The sequence below is a fragment of the Ovis canadensis genome, chromosome 23 (genome assembly GCF_042477335.2).
Source record: "Ovis canadensis isolate MfBH-ARS-UI-01 breed Bighorn chromosome 23, ARS-UI_OviCan_v2, whole genome shotgun sequence".
NCBI lineage: Eukaryota > Metazoa > Chordata > Mammalia > Artiodactyla > Bovidae > Ovis > Ovis canadensis.
Window position 1 is genome coordinate 18,503,874 of NC_091267.1, and position 13,846 is coordinate 18,517,719.

At 38.0% G+C, this 13,846-nt stretch overlaps 1 protein-coding gene across 1 annotated transcript in view; it reads left to right on the forward strand.

Annotated features, from left to right (window-relative positions):
* NETO1 (neuropilin and tolloid like 1) overlaps positions 1-4,954 on the forward strand; it is a 103,312-nt gene extending 98,358 nt beyond the window's left edge. The window contains exons 9-11 of the mRNA XM_069568423.1: positions 1,903-2,461; positions 3,433-3,507; positions 4,352-4,954. Coding sequence (XP_069424524.1) covers positions 1,903-2,461; positions 3,433-3,493 — 620 coding nt within the window. The 3' untranslated portion in view covers positions 3,494-3,507; positions 4,352-4,954. The remainder of the gene's footprint in view (positions 1-1,902; positions 2,462-3,432; positions 3,508-4,351) is intronic.
* Positions 4,955-13,846: the final 8,892 nt, after the last annotated feature.

The window sequence follows — 13,846 nt, forward strand, 5'->3', positions numbered from 1 at the left end:
TGAAGGCAGGAGAAGGGGGTGACAGAGGAAGAGATGTTTGGATGGCATCACTGACTCAATAGCCATGAATTTGAGCAAACTCTGGGAGATGGTGAAGGACAGGGAAGTCTGGGATGCTGCAGTCCATGGAGTCTTGGAGTCAGACACAACTTAGCAACTGAATAACAAAACTCTTCACTTGATTATGAATGATGCAGGTTTTGGTTAAGTTCAAAGTACCACATACCCTCTTCTGTTCAGATCTTATATTCACCAATCTGCAAAGGAAAAAAAAAAACGGGCAAATAACTGTCCATACTTAAAGTCCAGTGTGTGTGTGTGTATGCTGTTGTGGCTGACTCTTTTTCAACCCCGGGGACTGTAGCCCACCAAGCTCCTCTGTCCTTGGCATTTCCCAGGCAAGAATACTGGAACAGGTTGCCATTTCCTCCACAAGGGATTTTCCCAACCCAGGGATCGAACCTGCATCTCTTGCATCTTCTGCAATGGGAGGCAGATTCTTTACTACTATGCCACCAGAGCAGCCCTAAAGTCCAATATCTTCTATTAAAATATTGAAGCAGAGAGGCATTACCACAGTACCTATTGCTCACAGAATCAACAAGAGAAGCAGAACTGGCAACAGTTATTTAGAGACTGTGAGCAATGATCCGTGTTGTGTCCAAGGAACCTCCTTGGAATGGAAGGGGAATTAAATGTTTTGTGAAGGAGCTCGTACAGCACTGTTAGAGATTGGCTTTACTTAGTTAAAGCGGATTTGTGGCCATGGTTCTTGTGGCCCACCTCTCTCCATGGGCACCACCACTCTCTGTGCGTTGATGGGGGAAGTGGGATGGAGGCAGGGACAGCGGCCCACTTCTCTGGGAGGAACACTCCCGCTTTATGAATCAGGCCCTGGCTGAGGATGAGGACCTCTGGTCTTCTCAGCTTACCCCTTTCAGATAGTTTCACGCTATGAGTGAGCTGGGACACATGTGATTGGAGCCCAGTGTGCTCAACCTGCTGTCCAGGTATAGACCTTCTATCCTACCAGTGGGGCCTGGAGGGAGGAGAGGAGGGGCCAGCATTGGCCGCCGTCTCCTCCCTGGAATGGAGAATCTGCAGGATGGATCTGAGGGGTGGAAAGAGAGTAGAGAAATGCTGGCGGCTTGCCCTTGCTGGTAGGGTGGGGGGTGCTGTACCTCCAAACTGGGGCCAATAGGGAGAGAAACCATCAGGACGAACTGAGGGTGGAGCAGCTCAAAGGCCACAAGCTATCCCTGTTCTTAAACAAATTTAGTAGATTTTCTTGAACGTATGTACCTCTGTTTGCTGTATGCCACTCAATTTCCAGGAACTTTAAATGTTACTTTTAAAATTTTTGCCAAAACTGTTGCATTGGGAAAAAGACTCACAGAAATCCTCATGCCAGCATTCCAGAAGTGTCTGTCTTCAAAGTGTAATCATAATCTTTTGATATCAGAAAACTGTGAGTTCAGTTATCCACATCAAGAATAAATACAAAACAATATAGGTATGTTCGTGTTCCCATTGCTGGCATGTGTGAATTTTCTTACACCAACGAGAAGAAGAAGGTACTATTTTTAACATGACCAGCTGATTTGCAGATGTCATCCTAAAGGTTTTATGAGACCTTCTCCAAAAAGTATATTACGTTTAAGTGAGTGATGCTGTGCAATGGCGGGGTTGGTGGTGGTGGCTGTTTCTGAGGCTAGCAGAGAGGGCTTTTGTGAAATTCTTTGTGTCTTTTAAAGACTCGTTTTACATTTAAGACAGTGAAAATTTTTATGCTCAGCCTACTTCATCTTGAAGTTCTCGATGTACGCTTTGACTGCCATATTAATGCGTGGTGGGTTGTTTCTTGTTTTGTTTGTTTGTTGTTTTTGCTCCCTGGACCTGTAGAAAAGAGGAAGGCCGGGCTGCTGGACCAGCTGACCAACACCAGTGGGACGGTCATTGGCGTGACTTCCTGCATTGTGATCATCCTTATTATCATTTCTGTCATTGTGCAGATCAAACAGCCTCGTAAAAAATATGTCCAAAGGAAATCGGACTTTGACCAGACAGTTTTCCAGGAGGTGTTTGAGCCTCCTCACTATGAGCTGTGTACCCTCAGAGGGACAGGAACCACAGCTGACTTTGCCGATGTGGCCGACGACTTTGAAAACTACCATAAACTGAGGAGGTCCTCTTCCAAATGCATTCACGACCATCACTGTGGTTCACAACTGTCCAGTGCGAAAGGCAGCCGCAGCAACCTCAGCACGAGAGATGCTTCTGTCTTGACCGAGATGCCCCCACAGCCTGTCAAACCCCTCATCCCGCCCATGAACAGAAGGAACATCCTCGTCATGAAACACAACTACTCCCAGGAGGCTGCCGACGCCTGTGACATCGACGAGATCGAGGAGGTGCCCACCACGAGTCACAGGCTGTCCCGCCACGAGAAAGCCGTCCAGCGGTCAGTATCTATAGATTTTTTGATGACAAGTATAACCTGAAGACTGAGATGCTTCCAGCATACCCTGTTCTAGTTTGCCTTCCCATTTCAGTCTCTCCTTCGTTAATGACAAACCGTAGTATTTCAGAGTTTGCCTCTTCTTTTCCTTGTTGCCCTGCTTTCTATATTTTTCCTAAATCCCATTTAGGTACATATAGGTGTGCTTACACAGACCAAAGAGATTTTGTTTATTTCTATACATATATAATATTTATTTCTATGAAAGATCTGATGTTAACTTATATTGCAGATTTATATAGCTAATTTTCTTCCACGTGGTGATAAAGTTTGCTCTCATCAATATTTCTATATTTTAAGATGTGAGATGATATTTGGAATTCATTGCCTTACCAAGGTGGTTAACCCATCTTGCTGAACAATTTTAATGTAAAATAACATATTTTGCAATATAATGCATTATATTTTTGGTATGAACATTAAAATACTTTTTCCCACATACCACATAATACTTATATTATAAATTGTGTTTGATAGCATGGTATGCCAAAACCTTAAACATTTATATTTAATTGTGGCAAGAATTAGTAAAAACATTTTCCTTTTGATATGAAGACAAAATTATCTATATTGTATTATGATCCTCCAAACTAATAAAAGTCTTGAGGAAAGAAAATTTAAACTTAGAAAAAAAGAAGTGATTTTAAATCCCCAAATCCAATCTAATTTTGTTTTGCTTTGCATGTTTACTAGCATTTAGTTTGTTGTATAAAAGTTCATACTTCCTCAATTCATTATATAACCTCAGAAACCTATTTTTAGTTGATTAGCTATTTTTGCATGCTGATGGAAAAAAAAATCTATTTCCACACTTTTATGAATTTTTAGGAATGCTTCTAAGTAAATACTTGTGTGCATATTTGTTTTTGTGTGAAAATATTACTTTGTTGAATGAAATAGCCGTAACATTCCAGGTTCTGCCTCATTGGGTCTCTAAGCAAACATGAATCTGAATACAACACAACTAGGGTCTAAAAAGAAAATTCAAGGTAAGCCAGTGCCCTCGGTTCCCTCTCCCACCTTGTTGTATTCTGTTTTGTTCTGTTGCAATCGTCTTGCAGTTTTTTAAGGGAATGTGCTATCTACTCATTATTTCCAGAGATACGTGTTTCATAACATTTCATGATTAGAAACATACTGGATTCAATGCTGATGGATGGATGATTCTTAGACGTAACTTTACATGTTAATATTCTTACCATCAAGCATTATAATACAATGTAATTTAAAAGGATGTTAAGTTAATAAATTAAGCTTTCTATGCTTTAAGGTAAAGATACAAAAATTGGTGAACTCTTGAATACCAAAAGAAATCCAAGGTTCTCATAGTTAAAGAATTGAATACTGTCTCAATATAACTGAAGTCAACATATAAAACTGGCGATAATTGTATTAATTTGGCAATATCTACTCAAAACGCATACACTATTTGGTGGTACTGATACAATTTGCGCACTCTTATTTTTGCATGAATATGTAGCTTACTTCATCCAAATTAAATGCAGCATGTTATGTCAAATTTTATAATATAAAATTTGAATGCTTGATAATGTAAAACTTTCCATGAATATCAGTTGTCTATGTGTACATCTATTTTTGTTATCAGGTAACATAATGGCTTTATTTTTAGCACTTAAGAGTCTATGTCTCTATTAGACTAATTTGTCTCCAATTACATTTACTTATAATTAATCTCTTTAAAGCTCTTCAAACCTATCAACTATTCTTGAATTAGGTGAATGCTTTCCTATGCTCTATGTTACCTTGATAAATTGGTGGATTTGTGTGCATATTTCATTGGGAGAAAATGTTTTAACTGTGTTTTATTTTCAGAGAAGAACTATTTATACAAACATGGGGACTGTGAAAAGGAAATTCTATAGTGAATTATGAAAAGTGGACATATTTCTAAATTCATTCCACTGCCTTTATCCAAACTTAAGAATTACAGACATTTGTTATTACTTCGGCAAGACCTCCCCGCTGCACAATGATATGTTCATTTCATAATTTGGTTGCAGGCCACCAAGTGCTCCTTAGTTTTTAAATACATTTTGAGATTTACTGGAAACTTGAAGAAGAAATTAGTTCCTGATTGAGACTATCCCAACTTTATTTTTCCTGTCAGTTTCACTTTGTTTCTATGTTGCTTTATGTCTTTGTTAGATAATTGTACATTGCGTGATATGTGAAAAAAAAAACAACAACCCACAATTTTGGATGAACTTTGTGTTACATGTACATTGTTTTCATTATATAGACTGCTTGAGAATAGTGCGTTCCTGAGTGATTTTGAACATGCTACAGTGAAAAGTGAAAATATGGACCATGGAAACACCAGCTAGAGGTTTTATGGACTATAAACATCTGTTGTTGTAATATCATTAAATGCAGCCAAAAGTACTAAGTAAAATTACTAGATTGCAATAAGAAAAATCTCAATTTTTTTTTGTCTTTCCTATATACTCCCATTTCCTTTTTTTTTTTAATCAAAGGAAGATTCCAAGTTTCAGAAATAGTTTTGAAGTCAGGTATTTTACCATTCATACCCTTTAATAGAAATGATTTTTGATTAAGCATTTAGCAATATGATTGATTGGCAGTTTAAGAAAATACCCTGCATGTCAGTACTGGATATTTGAGTTGGAAAAATGTTCTTTTTATTAGACACACTGTAAAAAGCATGCATTCTCTAATACTGCTGTTACTCTTCCATTTCCTGTGTCACATGCTTGCTCTTATAACTTTTTATATAAAGATATATAAAAATGTATAATAATTTCCTAACTTGAGTTAAGAGAAATGCTTTCTTCTATTAGAGTGATAAAAACTGACTTACGTAAGTACACACTTTATATCAATTCTTCCCACCTTTTAGACTACAGGAAGTCCTTAAGAATTAAGGCGTACTTCTTCCAAATTTGACTTTGAAAACTTTATGGAATATGGTCCCCTTTTAGAAAAGAAACTTTTTTTTTTCCTTAATACTTTAAAATCACAAGCCCTGTATGACCCAAATTACACAGTTCTAAGTTGTCCTTATACTCAGTCACATATATAAATCCTGAAAGCTTACTAATTATGATTTTAATATAAATTAAAATAATATTATAATATATTTAATTGCTTTTGAATTATATACACATTCTATAAAGTTTGATTTAGTGAGTGGGTAATTTTAAATATTGAATGTGTATTCTTAGAAAATAATTTATAAAAACCAGATTGCTATAAATCTGCTTAATAGCATTTCCAAAACTGCTGAATTCTATAGAATTTTGTCCTTCAAATGGCAAAGCTGTCTAATCTATCACAATTCCAACCTGGTAACACAAGCAAGCTCTACAAACTCAATAGATGAATTTACTCACATACATCCCTGTTGGGAATTCTGTGTTAGAGAAACAAATAAATGGGAAAGAAAAAATTATAAAAAGAAAATTGATTATGATAGCAATTCTGAGTAGTCTGTATTTTAAAAAATATCAGTCCACAGAAATAATCACTTCATGAATTTGATAAACTGGTGAATAGAAAAGCTGTGTAGAACATTATAAAGAAAGATTATTTTTATTGTTTTGCTACAGATTTTATCCACATTATGTTAAAATTTAGTCTTTTTTAATTTGATTTGACTAATTCTTTTATTGTCATGCTTATTTTCATGACCTTTTTATTTCAGAGTTAATGCATCTAGAGATCTGTTTTTAAGTGATTGGCTATATTTTATATTATTCTCTCTGTTGCTGTTCAGTCACTAAGTCATATCTGACTTCTTTGCAACCCCATGGACCGCAGCATGCTAGGCCTCCCTGTCCGTCACCATCTCCTGGAGTTTGCTTAAACTCATGCCCATTGAGTCTATTTAAAAATCTCTATTTAGAAGTTGTCATAAGATCCTATACACGTTGAATGAATAATCTCAAAAAGAATGATGTACATGTGAACCACTTACTTTTCACTGTCCCTTGAAATATCCACAGGACTTTTCTCTCTAGTTCTTCCTAAAGGAGCAGGATGCTTCCAATCTGCTGGTTCACTGATGAAAGGAGATTTACACCATAAATCAAGAACTTAAAAAACAAATCCAACTGCATTAGGTATAATGATGAAGATAGATGGCTTACGTATATTTAACACACAACAGCTCTATGGAAAACAAAAATATTTCAGATGAAGATAGGCCTCTCCAGTGGTAACACTAAAAATGTCTAAGTATGGGCATTGCCTGATCATTCGAGAAGGTAGTAATGAGTCTGAGGAAGGGAGCTGGAGGCATCTGTTGTCCCTGCTGTAAATCTAGATGCTGGATCCTGAGAGTGTGGCAGCTCCACAATGCCTGAGAGTCCCCTGAGGGAAGATCTTTAAAAGTCAGTATTAAAATTTACCAGCATACGTATAGGCTATATCAGACCATGTCATCTGAAGATCAACCTTTGATTTAAATTCAAATGGGGAGACATATGTAGATAAGGAAAGGGATATTTTGAGACTTTCAAGATGTTTCAAATCAAGTTATTTTAATAAAGATACATTTTTGATAAAGTGAATTCAAATATTACTTGCATGACTGCTTTATTAATCCCATAAGATGTTTTCTGACAGCGTAGTTACACACCACATTCACTCATTTGAAAATAGCTGTTTTGGGTTCAATTCTCTATGTTTGAATTTACTTTCAAAATCTGGAAGGCATATCATGGTTATGTGCAACACCTCTGAAACCCTTGGAGAAGGCAATGGCAACCCACTCCAGTACTCTTGCCTGGAAAATCCCATGGACGGAGGAGCCTCGTAGGCTGAAGTCCATGGGGTCACGAAGAGTCGGACACGACTGAGCGACTTGACTTTCACTTTCTGAAACCCTGAATGAAGGTTTTTTTACTTCCGTCCAAATGCATTTTACTTGCCTAATTCAAGTCTAGTGTGCTGATTTGGAAATATAAGTTTTTGCACTTGATTTTATACATATGCCATTTTTACATATCATATTAGAGAATAATCATATGTAATGTTTGATTTGTCATGATTAAATTCCATTTGATTAGAGAATTAAAGTGTGGCTATAAACCTAATCAGAGCGGTAAGAATAATAAACTCAACCTGCTTCAGACTTCAAACTTATGAGAGCTGGTTCCCAGAAGGCTCTTATTACTGCACCAGCGTGATTGTTAAGTTAAACCATTTATTTTTATCCGCAGTTGTGCAGCCAAGTGTTCTTGTTTATCCCCAGCTTCTACCACCTCTCCATACTCTAAAGCATTGTCATTTTACATTGGCTCATTCTTTGGAAAAATTAAAAAAAAAATTGCCCTCCTCTTAATAGACACAGATCAAGACACAAAATGTAAAAGTGGCCAGAAAACACAACATATAAATTACTTAAAATAAAAATTTCCTTATTATATCACATTATAAAATTTGTGCTTTCCATTCATTTTCTCATGGGCTAAGTTTAACATAGCCAGTGTTTTTTGAGCCTGTCTAAACTGTGTGCCAGGACTCTTCCTAAGTGCTTTGGGGATGACAATAAAAGGTGGCGAGCTGACAAGGAACATAATTATGGAGGCTTATAGAGGAAAGTGTTTTTAGAGGAGGTCAGTAAGGAAAATGAAATTCAAAATTATTTGCTAAGCTTTCCATTAGAAAAGCTAATTAGTTACTTCCTGCTAATCTGGCATGGAAGATGAAATATATTCAACTGTCAGGAGTATACAATATAAAGAGTGTTTTATAATAAAGACATTATTAGCACAGATGTGGAGGTAGGATATATTCTCAAGGAGAGAAGAGAGGTTTAATGAATAGTTGCTTTTCTAAGCAGATCTTGAAGATTGAGGACTGTGGCCAAGCAGTATATCAGGGAGATATCCACCTAGAGAAATCAGAGAAGAGAACAGTCTCCCAACGTCATGGATTTGAGTTGGCTGGAACAGAGGATTAGAGTAAAGGAATAATAGTCAATACAGTTGGAAGAGCAAAATTGCATTTACATCTTGATTTCTGAGTGCAGCTAATGCCATCCAAGGGATTTCACATTTCATTCTCAGGATTTCAATATCTCAGCAAAGTTTGGCTGAAAAATTGTCCTTGAAGTAGAATCCTCTGACAGCACTGTGTTACCGAAACTGAATGAAAATGAAATAAATAGAGGAAATCAGAAGAGTACAGAAACAAGATATTGAAAAGAACAACTGGTGGATTGTTAGATACCTAGAAATACCTGTCTTACTTTCGGTTTGTTTTCTGCCATTTTTTATTATTTTAAGATTATGGTTGGGTAACTAGTCAAGATACTGAGTGTTACATGCTAAGCCCCATTCTGAAAGCTTTCCATGTGTTTATTCCTTTAGTTGTTTTAGCAATTCTATGATTACTACTAACAATACTTGTTATGGTTGTTCTTGTTGTTGTCATAAATTCCACTGTACATATGAAGAAACTGCAGAGAGTTTTGGTGGCTTTTTTAGGATTATACAATAAGGAATGAAATATCCAGGTCTGAACTCAAGCTGATTAACTCCAGAATCAGCCATCAGTCCTCACTGATGTGAATGCAACCCTTTAATATTCAATATAGTATGTTTCACTGAAATTAGTTGATGCTTAATCACAAAATCCCATGCTTTTGTGTTTTCTCAGCTGTAAAAATATGTATTATAGTAACTTTTCTCCATCCTATTGCTCTTGAGGACCAAATGACAATGCATTGGAAAATACTTTTTATACCCTATAATACATTATAAATAAATCACTTTTCCTAAATTATGTGTAAACTTCATTTCCTAGTCATGGAACAAATGCATCATCTATATGGAGCAGGTATGAAAAATAACTCCCAGCCTCTTCTTGTCCACAGTGAAATGTATGACTTCTGGAACCCACCAATTTTCATTTCACCCAAATGAGATTTTCTCCAGTGTTTATATTATTGCATCATCTTACTGAACAACATTGAGCTCCAGAGCTTAACAAGTACAATCAGAAACACCAACACTTGACAGAAAACTCTGGTTTTCAGTCCCAGACAATAGTTTGGTATACATTTGCCTGATAGCTTGAGAGCAGGATAAGCAAGCATATAGCCAACTAGATAGGTAACTGCGGTCTCGTAATCATTATTGTTGTTGTTCAATCGCTAAGTCATGTCCAGCTCTTTGCAGCTCCACGAACTGCAGCACACCAGGCTTCCCTGTCCACCATCTCCCAGGGTTTGCTCAAACTCATGTCCATTGAGTCGGTGATGCCATCCAATTAACTCATCCTCTGTCACCCCCTTCTCCTCTTGCCTTCAATCTTTCCCAGCACCAGGGTCTTTTCCACTGAGTTGGCTTATTGCATCAGGTGGCCAAATTATGGTATAAAAATGTGGTATGATGCAATGAAAATAGCTTTTCAACAGAATGAATTCAAATTCAAATATTAGCTTCACTTCGTATTTTTCATGAGCTCTTATGTTGTTGGAATTCTCTGAGCTTCACCTTCTTTATCTGTAAAATACAAAGTCTGTACCTAATGAAGAAATTTGCTACAAAAATTAGAGATGACACTGTCTATAAATAAACAATGTGAAAATGGTGGTACCAGTATGGGAGCTCTAGTTTTCACATGTGTGTCTAACCAGTTTGTCCCACAGAGTGGGGAAAATGTCAACTCTGAGGCCCATGTTTATCCACCTGTGAACCAGGCATTGCTGACAAAGAAGGAGCTCTCCGGCACTGTGATCAACCTGGGATTTAGACAGCTCAGGAGTAGACCTCACCTTTCATCAGTTTGGGAGGGCTTCTTAGGACAGGACCAAATGGAAGGACTGTAGGGGTGAGTAGCTGGGGGAGCAGGTGTGCTCCTAATGATGTGTAATTGAGAATTGTTATTTCTATAACATAAGGATTTGAATGTAGGTATCGGAAATGGGCAATTTGGGTATCCCTCAAAATAGCTGTTAAGTGCACAGTCAGTATGACTCTGTTTGAATAAGCAGATGAGTACAAAAGTTACATTTAAACTAATCATCTCTTTACTTGGCACAGAAGCACTGTCCTGGCTTGTCACTTGGCTTCTATTTATTAGCCCTTCCTTCTAGAAACTCTGGTCCTTCCCTGGTGGCTCAGATGGGAAAGAATCTGCCTGGAATATGGGAGACCTGGTTTTGATTCCTGGGTTGGAAAGATCCCCTGAAGAAGGGAATGGCTACCCACTCCAGAATTCTTGCCTGGAGACCCATGAACAGAGGAGCCTGGTGGGCTACAGTCCATGGGGTCACAAAGAGTCAGACACAACTGAGCGATAACACTTTCACTTTTCTAAACACTATAGAATTAAGCCAGATTCAAAGTAAGCCTGAGGGAGTACTACTTATTAGCTTTTAATAGAAGTCTCTGTAGATTTTTATATTCTTACATATGCTAACTTTATGAATAAAAGTATCTTTTTAAAAAACCACTCTTTGAAAGGCAGCTCTTCCTAGTAGATCATTATTGTTAAGGATGTATACTACTACAAAACAGTTTCATATAATACACTTGCCCAACTGTCTGAAAGGACATTCTTTATGTGTCAAAAGAAAAGATGAACAAACTCTTATTAATTGATAATGTTAAAGAATTATGATTTTATAAATATTCTTGTGAGAACACACACCCTCCTTACCCCTTTTCTAAGGCCAAGTTTCTTCTCCCAGTTTTGTTGAAATTTTTCTATGATACACAGATATTTTCTGGCCCTATGTTGTCCTTCAGCCATCTGTAAGCAGGCATCATTTTTTGAAGGACTGTTCTTGTTGGTAAGGTGTTATGTATCACCTGCAAATCGACTCTGCTCTAGATGGGTAGGGCTGACACGCTGCAAATGAACCATCTCCTTTGCCAGCTGATCCCTGCTCAGACTTCCTCACAGAGGTGAGGAGAGGAAGGTGGAGTGGCACATGAGGCCCCAGAGGACGTCTAGGTTTTGTTCTGTTTCTGTCGGCCTTCGAGGGATTGAATTCCGTCTGGCATTCACTTGGACTCAGCGCAGCCCCCAGCCTCCTTCAGCACCTGGGGACCAAGGCTCACCGCTCCCTCAGAGACAGATGAACCAGCCTACGCGTCTCCCTCAAAGCGCTCAGCCCTGCCTCTGAAGGACTCCTGGATTCTATATTCTGAAAACCTCGGTTCATTTCCTTGTTTCCTCAGTCCCAGAGCTGGCCAGGCTTTGTGTGGCTTAATACCTGTGACCCCCCACCCCCTTTTCATTTTTCCTGCCTTCCAACCTGAGTAACAGAATTGCCTTGAGCACAGTCTCTCTGTTGATGTATCTGCTATGTTTTCTGTTTTCCTGACCCAAAGATGTTGATGGATTTTAACTGAAATGTTTTCCCTTGCTAAGGGCATTTTCGAAATCCTTCCCTGAGATTGTTTTGCTTAACTTATGACAATGTTGCCTAATTAAATTTCACACAAGAATGAAGCATTTGACTCAGTTGTTTCTGAGCTATTAGTTCTTTAATCCTGAGACATTAAATTAGATATGAGAACAATGCATGTTTCTAATGAGCGGGTGTTCCCTTTTGTGCTGTTGTTTTGTTTGGTGCCTCAGGCATGTCCGACTCTTTGCCACCCCATGGACTGTAGCCCACCAGGCTCCTCTGTCCGTGGGATTCTCCAGGCAAGAATACTGGATGGGGTCGCATTTCCTTCTCCAGAGGATCTTCCCAACCCAGGGATTGAACTGGTGTCTCCTGTATTGCAGGCAGATTCTTTACCACTGAGCCATCAGAGAAGCCCTCCCTTTCATGGATATCTCTCACTTCTCATGGGGATTTAAAAAGGAGACTATCGTCTATATTAAAATGGCATTGAAATGAAAAAGCATCACGTGCTCTCTTTCTGATTTATATTCCTGACCTAAACAGCTCTGGGGCTTCCCGGGTGGTGCTAGTGGTAAAGAATCTGCCTGCCAATGCAGGAGATAGAGGTTTGATTCCTGGGTTGGGAAGATCCCCTGGAGGAGGAAATGGGAACCCGCTCCAGTGTTTTTGCCTGGTTCATATCATGGACAAATAAGCCTAGTGGACTGCAGTCCATGGGGTCGCAAAAGACTTGGACATGACTGAAATGACTGAGCATGCACACAAACAGCTCTAGTCAGCTCTCCTTAATTCATTCATGAGGACCAGAATCAGTTCTTATGGATCTCTAAATTTTTCCTTTATTCTCAGGGAATAAACTCCCTTTTTAAAAATGGTTGGTCAATGTCTTCAGGAGAGCATGGAGACTCTACCCGGGTCTCTTAGACATTTTAGAGCATTTCCTAGGAGGGTTAATAACTTAAATTCTAACTAATCAGCCACGGAACATAGAAAGTTAAAATTTTATCACTTCAATTTTTCACAAGGAATGACTTCAAATCTAATCACCCAGTGATAAGAATTTTAATCTTTCTAAAGTCCACCACCATCAAACTTTTATCTCAAGGGAACAGGGAGACAACAAAATGTGACTGATAGAAGCACTGAGTAATTTGACTCAGTCTGGGGTCTATTCAATTGTGATTCCCTGTAGTTTGTGATTACACAGAGGGGAATATCCATTTTCCTGGCTTAATTGGATGAAACTATAGATTGTTATGATAAATTCATTTCACCCAAAAAACATTCCTGATAGTACTTCAATTTGAATTTTTACCAGAACACCCACCTGTACGTATTCCTGTTTTCCTAGTAAGTGTAGCCCACTTAGCCATTTCTGAAGGTACAAAAAGGAGTTTTATCTCAAAAGTGTGATGACTCCCTAAACAATAGCTCTGCATTAAAGTATTTAGTCAGGAACCATGATTGAAGGTTCAACTTCTGTGAAGCACTGTTCTAAATATTTTACAGGTATTTCCCAGTCAATCCTCATAACAACCATAGAAGGTAGTTATTGTTAGCGTATTTTACAGACTTGAAAATGCAGTTCAAAGAAGTTCCATAACATACCCAACCTCTTGTAACTAATACATTGTATGGCCTGGACTTAATTTTGGAAGTCTAGGTATGGAATCTATAGTCTTAACCATGCACAATTTTGCTGCCTTTTGATAACCCGTTTCTTAATTTAAAAAAAAAATGGGGAAGAAAATGTTAGCCATTAACTTAAAACCACTCTTTCTGATCTAATGAGTGCCAATGGAGACAAGGAACAAAAGACAGATATAACAGTCAATTCTCCTTGAAAGAATGCTTTAGGAATTCCTGATGGGAATCACTGGAGCAAGATAGTAGAGAATCTTCATCTGTGGATTCGTTATAGCGTGATGCACTGGCCTGTCTAAACTGCTTGTGATAAATGAAATTACAATTCATGGATT